At 44.3% G+C, this 14,255-nt stretch overlaps 1 protein-coding gene across 1 annotated transcript; it reads left to right on the top strand.

Annotated features, from left to right (window-relative positions):
* The first annotated feature begins 1,157 nt into the window (after window positions 1-1,157).
* Window positions 1,158-13,355, top strand: CHRNA1 (cholinergic receptor nicotinic alpha 1 subunit). The gene is made up of 9 exons (XM_074144744.1): window positions 1,158-1,278; window positions 3,172-3,317; window positions 3,474-3,518; window positions 3,927-4,036; window positions 4,275-4,470; window positions 5,097-5,334; window positions 7,498-7,721; window positions 9,009-9,248; window positions 11,202-13,355. Exons 1-9 carry the CDS (start codon window positions 1,239-1,241, stop codon window positions 11,331-11,333), a joined length of 1,371 nt encoding a protein of 456 aa, XP_074000845.1. The 5' UTR covers window positions 1,158-1,238; the 3' UTR covers window positions 11,334-13,355.
* Window positions 13,356-14,255: the final 900 nt, after the last annotated feature.

Here is a 14,255-nt window from a genome sequence, read left to right as displayed (position 1 = left end):
CTCTGGCTTCTCTTCCAGACTGAAGGTTCATACTATCTATCTGCTCCAGGTATAGAAGCTAGTTTGTACCTTGGATGTTGTTGTCATTTTCTCCTGGGCCTTTTCCAACTTTCCTTTTGAAAACAGAGGACTAAGAATTGCAAAGAGCACTGAGGACACCATGGATTTATAGTGGCATCTTTCCTGTTTGCTACATCTCCTTTGGTAGGAAGAGATGGACTTGCTTTTCTCATGCTGCTGAGCACTTCACAGAACCTTCCATCTCAAGATTTTGTTACTGAGTGATATCGGTGGGCTCTGAGGAGGTCATCATATATATATATGTGTGTGTGTGTATGTATATATATAAAAAAATTCTTCACAGTTTCTTTGCTAGCCTGAATAATTTGAGTATTATTACCAACCACCTCACTTTTCACCTCTTTTCCAGGTGATTTGTGACAATAATCAGCAAGCACTAGCACGCCCTGCAGGAATCTGCTGGATCTGCTCTGCTATAGAAGCCAATTGTATTCCTACCGTTTGCCTTTCACAGTTCAGTAAGTCTATAGGTATCTATGGGAGGGTTTTCCTTCTTACTTCAGGTTAATTAGGTTAGTTAACAGCTTTCAAGGGGAGGACTCTACAGAACACCTTCTGAAAATCCCAGGCAATTCAAGGAGATGGATCTTTCTTGAATGTATGTGTTCACTTATTCCATGATTTCTGGTCCATCCATGAAGCAAAGGGAGCAGCCTCATCCCAGCACACAGTCTGTACACTGGCGAAGGTGCATCAGAAATAAATGACTGGGATCTGTTTTCCCCCAGAGAAACAAAATCCCAGATCAGGAAGTTGCTCTGGGGACAAAGGGTGATGCACAGCTTCGGGTCTCCAGCTTGGGAAGTTTCCGAGACCTCACAGAGATGTTCGCTTACTCTACAGATAATTCTTTCTTATTTTCATTTATATATTTATTTGTTTATTAAGTCACAAATCATGTTGCCGCTTAGAAAAAATGGCCTTCTGTAAACTGCAGAAGATACTTGACTGGTGAAACATGTTGTGCTCCCATTTCTAACCCGGCAGTGCAGTGGGTCTCAGCTGTCATTCCCAAAAACAGGTGCTGGAAATCAATACCTCGGTGGTTATATTTTGCCAGCACCCTGGCAGGAGACAGCACAATGTTTCTCTGAAGAGACCTTAAAGGTGCTTTGTGTGTCCCTCCGTCTGTATGACTGCAGCAAGAAGGAGCTGGGATGATGAAGGCCCATCGCATACTCCTCCTCCTCTCCGCAGGTAAAGGTGGTCCAGCTATTGCCTTGAACAGGGGTCAGCTGCTTCCTGAGCGTGCAGGACCAGGGCTTTGCCTACATGTCGGTACGAGCGAATGTCTGTTCTGGGAGCAGCCTGTCCTGCTGATAATGTTTTATGAACAGACTAAATTGTTTAAATGAGAGCTTTGGGGTAATGAGAGCTTTGGATTGGTAACAGCTCAGATATTTGTAATTTCAGACATCAGATAGTTTGAAGTGAGAAGTTTGTGTTTAATTGTTTTTCTCTCTGTCATCTTTTTGCTATGCCCCCTATTTACTCTACTGCTACATGTATTTCAAAATGTGTGAAAGGATCTAGTAAACATGGCCTGAAATGTAAGAGTTCATTACAAGAAATTTCATTAAGTTGTGGAATTACTGACAAGGAAGAAGAATTGTTTTGCAGCTGCATGTGTTGTACCAGGATAATTCTTTTTAAGCTGTCCCTTGAAAGAATAAGTATTTTGTGATCCTAAAAACTTTTCAATGAATTCAAGCAGTATGCTAAATTCCTACCAAGCCACACCAGAAGGTAGCAATGTGAAGGATTTTAATTGGATTAATAAAGCATAGCAAAGAGCTTGACTTAGATATGATGCCGTGATCATAACTTAAAAATTGAAAGACAACTCCCTCCCACCGCCACCCAGCCCCCTGGCAGGGGAAGCGAGCAGCACTTGCCTGTGGCCACAACTTTTCTCAGTGGCATGGAAGTATCTTAATGTCATCTCATGGTAGGACAAGGCCGAGAGAGAATCCTTGGCATCTCAGCTCAACTATATAAAAGGAGCTGATGAAAAGGCAGTTAGGAAACAAGGGGAAATCCTGGCTTAGCTTGGAGTCAGCAGCAAAATTCTTGTTGAGTTCAACGTCCCAGGATTCAGGCTGGGAGAGGGGAAGGCAAGGGTGGGATCTGCCAAAAATGCTTGCAGCGAGGCTCAGCTGTTCTGTTCCTTCTCACTACCTTTATGAGGGAGTACATACAAAAACATGCCCAAGCCCTGCTTCCATTTGCTTTATTCCCTTGTAACAGTGTCTGAGCACATGATGTGCCTGCTGGTTCTGCAACAGGAGGTCTGGAAATGGGGTTTGTCTGGTTTCCTGTGAGGTGGGAATTTGAGCCCTCACCTCTTGGGACTACAATGGGCTGCTAAAGCTGCACTGAAACAAAGCTGCAACCTGCCATTTTCACCCGTGATGCTCTTCTTCCAACGGCTCTGTCATGCAGCACAGATGAGTCACCCTGAGCAGTCTGTGGGCACAGCTCTCTGTGGGCTGAAACCTTCCCTGGGGAGAGGGAAATACAAGAGTGCATTGTGGATGGTTTTCTTCTCTCTCACCACAAGCACAACCTGAGCAACTCCCGTCGTGGAGAGGAGCTCTTGCCCCGCATAGACTTCAGATGCAAGGAGTCAATGACTGTTGTGCTTGGCCCTGCCCTTTAATGTTACTGTTAGAGGTAAGTCTGTGGAATTGAAGGTGGAGACGGCCACATTGAAAATCCCTGATTCTAGGTCTTCTCTGCACTTAACTGCTCACAAGTATTGCATGTAAGGACAGTTGAGGGCTGGAAGAGCCTGGAGGAGACTCCTAATGCTCAGTCTGATGTCCGCAACCATGGCTATTTGGTTTTGTTCATCTCCTGGCTGGAGGTTGTTGCTCCTAAGGCGACCTCCAGATCAGATAGGTAGTTAGCCCTGCTGACGGTATTTGCAATGCACATAATGCACACCTGAAATGAGGAGTCACTCAGAGGATTCGGTGTTAACCCACCACCAGTGGGTTGCTGTTGACAGTATTTCCTTCACACCCACCTCAGCCTGACGGTGTTGTAGCCTGTCCCCTGTCCCATCTCACTGATGCTGCTGTCCCACAGCTGGGCTGGCCCTGTGCTATGAAGACGAGACTCGCCTCGTCGAGGACTTGTTCAGGGACTACAACAAGGTGGTGCGCCCAGTGGAGGACCATCGGGATGCCGTCGTCGTCACCGTCGGGCTGCAGCTCATTCAGCTTATTAGCGTGGTACGGTATGAACATGTGGTACATGTTGAACCACTGACTTACGTGATAGTGCCAAGTGGTGTCATTTTTCTGAGGAAGTAATTTTTCTCCCTTAATCCTGCTGTTTGCTGCTACTGCCTTCTTTTCTTTCTTTCTTTCTTTCTTTTTTTTTTTAAGGATGAAGTAAATCAGATTGTGACAACTAATGTACGCCTGAAACAGGTAACTCTAAACATTGCTAACCGTGTCATCCGATTCAAATAAATGCAGTAGACACACAGCCAGGAATTAGCTGCTCTGTTACACTTCTAGGGTCAACTTGGACGGGTGGGTCAGCCAGCAGAGCATTTCTTCTTTCTGTGGTCTCAAGCACAAAATGTGCTAGAAAAGCATTTGGCGTTGTATTTCGAACAGTAGACTTCTGATATATTTCTTTTTTATATTTTTTCTAACCTTTTTTATAAGCTTCTTAAACCAAAATTTAACTTATTGTAAAAAATTAGCTGAGGGTCCCACTAGCATCTGTTTATACTTACCTGCATGTCCCAAAGTAAGGGAGGTGCATGTTTCTAGAAAGTACCAAGCGTGCCCACAGAAGTGCCCTCAGTTCCTGAAATCCTCCCTCTTTAGCAATGGACAGACGTCAACCTCAAGTGGAATCCAGAGGACTACGGCGGTGTGAAACAAATCCGCATCCCCTCAGATGATATCTGGAGGCCAGACCTTGTTCTTTACAACAAGTAAGGGGGTGCCAGCTGCCTGGGGAGAGAGAGGTGGCTCTGCCCTGCAGCACCACTATGGTGGGGCTGCTTTCCCACAACATCTGGGCCAGTGGGTAGCATGCCTTGGAGCAGGCTTCTCCAAGAGCAGTCATGATGGCTCTGGGGAGACCAGTTGATCCGCAGCCAGAGAAATCCTTTTGTGACTATGTTAATTGTGCTGCCCCTGTTGCTGTTAATATCCTTGCTCCTTTTGCAGTGCAGATGGTGATTTTGCCATCGTTAAGTACACCAAAGTCCTTCTGGAGCACACGGGCCTGATCACCTGGACACCACCAGCTATTTTTAAAAGTTACTGTGAAATTATAGTCACACACTTCCCATTTGACCAGCAGAACTGCAGTATGAAGTTGGGAACTTGGACGTATGATGGTACAGTGGTTGTTATTAACCCGGTAAGAAAGGAGTTTGGGAAAAGTAGTAAAGACCTGGATGTGTTTTTAGGGAAATCTCAGATTTAGAACAGAATATAACTTTGTTTTGACTGAAAAATAAGCAGGCACTACCCATAAAATAGAAAAGCCCTATTTGGAGATCTAGCACAAAATTTCCTGGTTTGGCTTCTAAAATTCTGCATACACGGATTCCTGTGCCCTAACAGCAGTCTCCTACCTGTCTATCCACCAACAACTTCACACCACTTCTTATGCTGCTTGTTTGTTTTGGTCTTGTGTTTGTTTTTTTTTTAAGGGGAGTGGGTGGGTGTGGTGCTCTTTCCCTGGTCATGACTTTCCATTTCCAAGGACTCTTTCCCTGTCCCCGCAGGCATGTCTCTGTCTATAAATATTTAATCAATCTTTCTCTTCAGTCAGCTATCCCTGACTGTTTCTGTAAAATATTTAGTTGAATGCTGTGTGAAAGATGATATTCTAAGGCAAAATAACATAGGTAAGAGTGTTTTGCTCACAAAAATGCATGAAGTGCCTGAGTTATTGGGAATCCTGTTTCTGAGCAACCGCGAAGTTTTGATTTTGTTCAGATCATCTAATATTAAGAATCTGTGGGGTTTTTTTGCTGTCAGGAGAGTGATCGTCCAGATCTGAGTAACTTCATGGAGAGTGGGGAGTGGGTGATGAAGGACTACCGCGGCTGGAAGCATTGGGTTTACTATGCTTGCTGCCCTGACACCCCCTACCTGGACATCACCTACCACTTCCTCATGCAGCGCCTGCCTCTCTACTTCATCGTGAATGTCATCATTCCCTGCCTGCTCTTCTCCTTTCTAACCGGGTTAGTTTTTTATCTACCCACAGATTCAGGTACGTAAATTTATTCATTCTACTGCCATTGAAATTGTTCTTCTAACAAGTTTCTGGGAAATTCTCAGTATTTGAAATCACCAGCCAGCTCGAAGGGCAGCTCTTACTAAAATGGGACATTTCAGCTCAAAATAATGGCTCTAAACATTCTGCAAATAAAGGGTAAGCACTGAAAGCTGAAACTATTGATATAAATAAATTGGGCTGATTTCCCACAGAAATCACAACTTCTGCTAAACAAAGATTTAGCTAGTTGACTTTTATGTTTTGCCGTAGGTGTGTTAGTCCGTCATGCAGTAAGTGAGGACACAGGGGTGACTGAGGCCCTTCTGCACCATAGAGGTTAGAGCAGAGAGGTCGTTATCTGTTCACACACATTACCTCCTGTGGCACAGAGTCCTCCTGGGCTATTCTGGCCTCTTTTGTCTCTGCTGAGCAACTCTTGCTCCCTACAACCATTTCTTCCACTTCATTCATTTTACCTTGTGTGAGATTTTCATATTCTTAATTCATAGATTCACAGATTCATAGATTGGTCCAGGCTGGAAGGGACCTCCAAAGGTCATCTAGTCCGACCTCCCTGCAGTCAGCAGGGACACCCCCAACTAGACCAGGTTGCCCAGGGCCTCGTCGAGCTTCACCTTGAATATCTCAAGGGAAGGGGCCTCAACCACCTCCCTGGGCAACCTGTTCCAGTGTTCCACCACCCTCATGGTAAAGAACTTTTTCCTAATATCCAATCTAAATCTCCCCTTCTCCAACTTAAAACCATTGCCCCTCGTCCTGTCGCTGCAGGCCTTTGTAAACAGACCCTCCCCAGCCTTCCTGTAGGCCCCCCTCAGGTACTGGAAGGCCGCTATGAGGTCTCCCCGGAGCCTCCTTTTCTCCAAGCTGAACAACCCCAGCTCCCTCAGTCTGTCCTCATAGGAGAGGTGCTCCAGCCCCCTGATCATTTTGGTGGCCCTCCTCTGGACCCGCGCCATCAGGTCCATGTCCTTTCTATATTGAGGGCTCCAGACCTGCACACAGTACTCCAGGTGAGGTCTCACCAGAGCAAAGTGGCAGAATCACCTCTCTGGATCTGCTGGCAACACTTCTTTTGATGCAGCCCAGGATGTGATTGGCCTTCTGGGCTGCGAGAGCACATTGCCTGCTCATGTCCAGCTTCTCGTCCATCAGCACCCCCAAGTCCCTTTCCTCAGGGCTGCTTTCTAATACCTCATCCCCCAGTCTGTATTTATACTGAGGATTGTTTCTTCCCAGGTGCAGAATCCTGCACTTGCTTTTGTTGAACCTCATGAGGTTCAACTGGGCCCACCTCTCCAGCCTGTCCAGGTCCCTCTGAATGACATCCCATCCCTCTGGTGTATCGACAACACCACACAGCTTGGTGTCATCTGCAAACTTGCTGATGGTGCTCTCAATCCCTCTGTCTATGTCTTTGATAAAAATGGTAAACAGTACTGGTCCCAGCACGGACCCTTGAGGGACACCACTTGTCACTGCTCTCCATCTGGACTTAAAGCCATTGAGTACCACCCTCTGGGTGCGACCATTCAGCCAATTCCATTAAGCCCCTTCTATGAAATGCTTCATGTATTTTATTTTATTTTTTTTCAAGTGGAAAACTTTATGGAAAGTTGAACTAGATAGAAAAAAGATGCGTGAATTATGTTTTGTGGTTCAGTTTTGACGTCCTACATACTGGAAGATCTCAAATGGCAACTGACCTCTGATGTCAGGTGCAATTTTCGTCTCAGCCCAGCATGAGCCTGCCAGAGTGTAAGGCAAGCAAACCCTCAGGAGGCTGTGGAGCAAGCCTTAACCAGGTGCATAAATTTAATCATTCAAAAAGCACAGCCCATGAAGTGCTCCTAGCAAGTAAGCTTCCCATATCCATCATCCATACCTCAGCCCAGTCACACCTGGTGATTCCCACCTTAATGCTGGAGCTGATGCTATGTTAGGCTCTCAGGTTCAGCCAGCCTAGTTACTGCTTTGGATGCCGGGAGAGATGATAGCACTCCAGATGTACTTGTGTGAATAGCCATCATCCACATCCTATCTTCTCAAATAAACTCTCATCTTGGACTGAATGATAGGAGCAGCAATTGTATTATCTTCTTTTTTTCTTTTTTCTTTTTTTTTTTTTTTTTATGGCAGGTGAGAAAATGACTCTCAGCATCTCTGTCCTGCTATCTTTGACTGTGTTCCTTCTGGTCATCGTGGAGCTGATTCCCTCCACCTCCAGTGCAGTGCCCCTGATAGGCAAATACATGTTGTTTACAATGGTGTTTGTCATCGCTTCAATCATCATCACGGTCATCGTCATCAACACCCACCACCGCTCCCCAAGCACTCACACCATGCCACACTGGGTCAGGAAGGTGAGCTCTATGGCCTTGCACGTTTCCTGGTTTCCACTGAACACTCCATATTTTATTAGCAGGTTTTCTAATAAAAGTCAACAAGAATTGGGGAAGTAAATGCATCACCTTAAATCTCTCTAGGCGTAAGAGCCAGTGTTTACTACCTAGCGCATGCATAAAGTCATCAAGACTGCTAAAGTGCACCTTTAAGTAAGAAAATTGTCCACTGGGGTAGAGTCTTGCAGGGCGCAGATGAAGCAAAACATGGGCAGCTGAAGGTAGAGGGAAAATAAAATGTCCAGCTGGACTCAAATTACATTTCTTGGTCTAATTCTCCATCTGACGGCAAAGCACTGCTGCCAGCCAGTGGTCGAGTTCGCCAGCCCGTGTGAGGGCAGGGCACAGGGCCATTGGGGATCCCTATGTTCACCATCCCATCTTGCAAAAGACGGTTTAGCAAAAGCTATGATCGATCTTCTCTGTACTTTTCCAGCGGAGTTGCTCTGCAGTCCTTGGGAAGCAAGGAGATCCTTGCACAGTGGTCTAAATGGTAACCACAAGATATAGAAAAAATTGGATGTCGGTCATTACAAGTTCTTTGCCAGGGAGACGATACCAAAGAGGACCCATTCAGTTATTCTTGCCTTTTTTAAAGCCTGCCTGGGTTCATATTGAAACTTGACATAAATAGGAGATTGTTCTATGTATTTCTAATTATACTTTTAAGGCTACATCTTACATCAGATTCACTCTGCAGCCCAAACAACCCCTGCAGAAGGGAGATTTCAGCTGGCAAACACTGCATATGCTCTGGCAGCAAGCCTCTGTTACTCCAAAGGAAATTATTGTAAACCTTATATGCATGTATAACAAACATTTATAATAGCAAAGTCAAATGTAAGTAGCCAAAAAAGATCCTTTGTAGTCCATTCTTCAAGCCGAATTCATAGGCAATATGTTCCAAATTAGATGAGGTCGATAGAGCTCTGTCAGCTCCCACCAGCTGAGGGTCTGCTCCGGGATGTCACACCCCCCTTCATGTGTAGATGTGTGTATGGCAGAGGGAAATGGTTTCCAGAAAACGGGCCTGCGGGTGACTCCGTCTGCCCTGGGACATAAGGCTGACAAAAGCCCCAGTGTGGTTGAGGCGCGAGCTGTGACATACTCCGAAAGGGAATCTGTAGTTTATCCAGGGCGGGAAGCGATTTGGGACCGGAGAGGCTTGCCTTTGTTCAGTGCACAGCTGCATCTGCAGCGCAGCCCCACAGCCCAGCAACTGTCCTCTTCTCCCACTTTGTTTTTCAGATCTTTATTGACACAATCCCAAACATCATGTTTTTCTCTACGATGAAACGACCGTCCAGGGATAAACAAGACAAAAATATTTTTGCAGAAGATATTGATATTTCTGAAATTTCTGGGAAGGCAGGTTCTGTGCCTGTCAACTTCTACTCCCCGCTTACCAAAAATCCAGATGTGAAAAATGCTATAGAGGGAATCAAATACATTGCGGAAACGATGAAATCGGACCAAGAAGCCAGTAATGTAAGGCATTTTTTGTGCATGATTCATTGCTTGCTTTCAAATTGCTACATATTTTTTTGGCAAAATATCCCCACCTCACAAAAACACTCCAAACCCTGGTTTGGCTTTAGCAGGGGACAGTCTTCTCCCCTTGATGCAGTCAACAAGGAACAACAGATAATTGTCACAGATGGTAATTGAATCTTGGCCCCAAAAAAAAGAAAAGGTAAAAAAAAGTGTCAGTGCTAAGGTTTTCTAAATGTGGTGTGTGAAGCTGTAGGGATGGAGTGTCTGTGAGTAGCAAAGCAGTTTCAAGAGCTGTAAGCAAGTTCCAAAACACATTCCTCCTGTCTCCCACTCAGGCATCTTCCCCCTGTGGTAAGCAAGCTCCTGTCGCTTTTGAAAAGCCAGGAAGCAAGCCAAACTCCAAAAGGCTAGTAGTTTTATCTGAGAAGCGTTAAATGTAATTTACAAATGATAATTCCAATTTTGATGTTTTGTTTTATTCCTGAATGCTACAAGTAGTCCCTGCAAGTGAAGCACGTCATGAGCTAACTTTGATTACTGACTTTTTCCACATTGTAAGCCAAAGGAAGGATAAATGCGTGTAGAGTCACATATGGCAGTGTTCCCCAGGAAAACCTAGCCTGGCCTTCTTCTAGCACATTCAGTGCAATTAACCCCCTCTCTTATTTCAGTTATCACAGCTCCCACAGCTTTTGGAAAGGTAATTCAGTCCTGGTACTTTGCCTTTCTAAATGATTGTAGACCTTTCCTGTTGAGCTGCAGCCTAGCCTGAAGACATGGAAAGAGTTCTCCAGGACAATAATTTGGCCACCCTCTTGAAAAGGAGGCACCTCCTTCCCACAGGCAGGATTTACACCACAGTGTTTGTTCCTGTGACTAAATTCCTGGAGCATGTGGAATGGCTCTGGCTGTAGTCTCATGTTGCCCATGACTCCTGTGCCTCTCTGCAGATAAAGTGTTATCTTCAGCAGGGCTGGCGTGGCTTCAGCGCCTCTGGGCTTCGCTTCCTTCTTGGCTTACAAAGAGGGTCTTCGGGTTACTGGCAAGTGCTCCCTTCGGAAGTGGAGCCCAGCTGCTTGTGTCATCTGGGCACCACCGATACCACTTCCAGGGGGTTTCAGAAGTCAAGTTCCCCAAATAAACTGAAGGTTGTCACTTCTGAAGGCTGCCACTTCATTTCATTCATTTATGCACTTATGAACCACCTCAAAAAAGTATTATCAGTGTCCTCTAGATATTTTACAACAGCCTCTTCTACTTACGGGGCAACTAAGGCAAAAGCAGAGGGTGTCTTAGGCCAGTACATGTCACTCTGTAAAGCAGAGTTAAAGGGTGGAAATCCTGAGCCCCGCTGCCCTTAGCACCTCGCACTCTGTTTGCTCTTACAGTGCTGGGTTCCCACAACAACATCCAGTGAAAATGTAGTCACAGAGCTAATAGTTCACAGTGTCCCACAACTGGAAAAAAAACCTAAGAAAGCTTCAGAGAAGGTTTTTCCCAGACCTTAGAGTGTATATGATGCATGGAAAGCAGGGGCTAGAGCTAAATTAACAACTATTGCTTAGGTATCCCAAGGGAATGAAAAAGCAATAGCTTTTCCCAAAAGCCAGTTGGGTCAAAATAAGTGGTTTGCTTTCAACATTTTAAACTCTCTTTCAAAGGCAACCATTTGATTAAAAATTAAGCTTTTCAATATTTCTTTTTAATGAAATTGCTCACTGAATTTCCAGGATTTCTAAACAGTTTAGTCTTGAAACTTGCATTTCTAGGTAGCTTAGGCTTTCTCAACCACTGATTTGCTTTTGAGAAGAAAATTAGTATTTTTTGCACAATAATAGTGGAACTTAAGGAGGAGCTTTTCCCTTGTTCAAGAGAGTAAATTATAAGAATGCCCATAGGAAGCATGGCTCTGCAGAGATTTTACCATCCCCTCTGTTTCTTTCCCAGGCTGCAGAAGAATGGAAGTTTGTTGCGATGGTGGTTGATCATCTTCTCCTTGGCATATTTATGTTAGTTTGTATTATAGGAACATTAGCTGTATTTGCTGGTCGCCTTATTGAATTAAATCAGCAAGGATGAACATCAACTGGAAACTATTTTCTACCCTGGTCAGCATCTGAAAGCATCTTAACCATCAAAACCTGGCCAGCCTCCGAAAGTTTCACAGACAGGAATTGGTCCTTGCTGGGAAAGAGCAGGAATAATAAAACGTAAGGCTCCATACTTAGCACTTCTGAGCTGCTGCTCAGTGGCATTTCATTGCCAACAAGAAACACTTCTACACTGAATGGCTGTCAGCCAGCTTTTGATCCATTTTACCATTTATTAAAAATGCTAATGTATTAATAAGACTGTCTGACTTTGTAACCCACAGATACAATTCCAGTGAAATCAATAGCAGTGTAATAAGCTTTAGCTGAGCTGTAAATCTGTATCCAACTTTAGTGCTCAAGCTGGCTTCAATATCTGCTCTGCGGTTTTTGTATTGGCAGTCACAAATGACTCCTCTTGTAACACTAGATGTAACCAGCAGAAATATCTCAAAGTCCAAGCCTAAGCACTTGATTTTCATGCACAAATCTGAAATGACTGACTGTCATACTTGACTATGCCTGTAGAAACTCTTGATGTAGCAAGAGGAGGTACTGGTCTTTACTGTGGGAAGGATCCAGCCTCAGCCAGTTGGGTCCCACAGATATTTTTTGCTATCAAGTCCCCTGGTAATGCACTTTCAGAGGAGGATTTTTTGCCCTGTTTTATCACCAAGCCCTGCTCTGTGACCATGAGGCATCCCAGCGACTGTATTGCAGTTGCTGCCCTCATATTGTTACCTGCTAATACCCATTGTAAGGAGCCCCACATTCATTAAGTATTAATGGTTAGGATTTTCAGTTGTTAACAGAGGTGTTCTGCAATTGAATCCTAAGGAAAAAGTTTAGGCCAGAGGGAAAGGATAGCATCCATAGGATAACCTTTGTCCTCAGTTATTCTGCTCTAGGAAGGTTGCTTTCCACTCTCCGTTTTGAGCGATGTCTAATATGGGGGGACCTTCAAATTGGGGTGCTCAGTATGACATTTTAAATACAATTTAAAAATTTAAATACAGTTCTTTCTGTTCACTGTAAACTGTCCCCTGCCCTGCCGAATAGATCATGAGCATTAAAGCCAGACACAGCATCACAAAAATCATTCCTAGAGCAAGTGTGAATCTCAGTTTTACTTATACGGGACAAAATGACAGGACACCTCCTCCTCTGAGCAACACAAATAATCACCTAAATTTTATCCAAATGTTGAGCAGCAGCTCGCTCTAGTGGCTAAAACAAAGTAGTGCTGCTTTTGGCCAAAGACCTTTGGGTTTTAGTAAATACCCAACATAAGCAACAAGCCTATGTATGTTTCAATAAAACAGCGTGGAAATACTAACAGTGCTGCCTATTTTTCTCAAAAATAAATAAGGAGAGGTGGGGCAACTGATAGAAGTTACTCATCTTTCCCAGCTGGTTGTCCAAGCCAATAGGACGACTTTGCTAACAGCTGTAAATAATTTGCTGTGAGTTTAAATAATAATAAAATAATTTGTATTATGGTAATGCTCTACAGGAATGTGCCATGTCTGTGGAGAACAGGCATTTGAAATGCTCTATAGGGAAAATTAGGCACTTGTGCAATAGTTCCATCATTGCGTAGTGTTTGCTGGACAATGTTTTGGTGAGCTGCAGTCCTAAGCAAAGCAAACAGTTTGTCTGGGGCAATCGATCACTTGTAACACTGTGTTCAGCTCTTACTGTTTAGATGATTGTAATCTTTGCCTCCCTGGATGATCATTAACCCTGTAAACGATTGCTGAAGATGTATGCTGGGCGAAACCTCTGCTGACAGATGGAGTGCTTGCTGCAGGTCTGTTTATCTTCAGTGTAAGTTTTCAGCTCTCAGCCCTTGGAGAGAGTCACGCAGTTCCCCGGCTCGGGATGAGCTAAGCTGCAGCATAACAGTGCCTGGAACTTAATATGGGAGACTGTGATTGGCACTAAAATGGACAGAACAATCCTCTTAGAGCAGCATGTGGTTGAATCTCAGCATTAAAAATAAACATCAAGTAACAAGATTCATGGTGAGCATCCATAGTATCTTTGTTTAGCTTCCCCAGCTTCTTCAGGGCAGATCTAGGTCTTGGCCTCCAAATTCCACCTATTTGTGTGCCGGGGTGCGTGCGTGCACACATGTGTGCCTGCCTGCTCCCTTCTCCAGCTCTCTTCATACAGCTACCTACCACGCTGGATTTTGTCCTACTATTTCCCCAGAAAAAAATTTGAAATTATTTATTTCAAAATTTTTATTTGTGATAGCTTGATCCGTCTTAGAGGCACAGCAAATCGTCTGCCTTTCTGTTGCTCCAAGTCTTGATGAACTATTCGAGTCTCAAAAGATGTGACACCAGGCAAAAATAAATGCGAACAACTTCCCTTCTTAGGTTGCAGAATCCGGGCATTGTACTCTGACTCTCCAAACAGATGCTCTTCCAAACATCTGTCAGCACACTTCAGGACACAGTTCATCTGCATCTTTTTTTTTTTTTTGCTTTGCTATGAACACTCAGACTGTCCCAGTCTTTATTCTCCGGTCCTAGCTCACCTTTGTGATACATTTTTCTGACATACCACTAATATTCCCCATTACCAGTATTCGTCTACTGAAAGACATTATCCTCGCCTACATACAGACTATTCCTTCTCATCTGCTACTGCCCTTTTAACATGTCAGCACATCTGTACATCTGCTAAAATAGTAGCTTTGGAGGTTGTAAATATGCTGTCTCAGTCACTGTCAAAGCTAATTTACTGTCAGTGTGTAAATACATATTGTCTAACGATTTCTCAATTACAGCACTGTAGTATCTCCTGCGATCTTAACACTAAACCCTCCTCTCTCCTACGTGGGTAGCACCAGTAGTCCCAAGGAGGTGGCCCTAGATGGATAATATTCATGCAACCCGCACAT

This window comes from Numenius arquata, chromosome 3 (assembly GCF_964106895.1).
Source record: "Numenius arquata chromosome 3, bNumArq3.hap1.1, whole genome shotgun sequence".
Classification (NCBI taxonomy): domain Eukaryota; kingdom Metazoa; phylum Chordata; class Aves; order Charadriiformes; family Scolopacidae; genus Numenius; species Numenius arquata.
The sequence above is the reverse complement of the archived record's forward strand: the minus strand, read 5'-3'. Positions and strand labels throughout refer to the sequence as shown.

Excerpts from the sequence above, each read along its gene's own strand:
- CHRNA1 (XM_074144744.1), top strand. The coding sequence starts at position 1,239 with ATGATGAAGGCCCATCGCATACTCCTCCTCCTCTCCGCAG. Across the intron at positions 1,279-3,171 it reads ACTCCTCCTCCTCTCCGCAG|CTGGGCTGGCCCTGTGCTAT; the intron begins GTAAAGGTGGTC and ends GCTGTCCCACAG. Across the intron at positions 7,722-9,008 it reads TGCCACACTGGGTCAGGAAG|ATCTTTATTGACACAATCCC; the intron begins GTGAGCTCTATG and ends TTTGTTTTTCAG.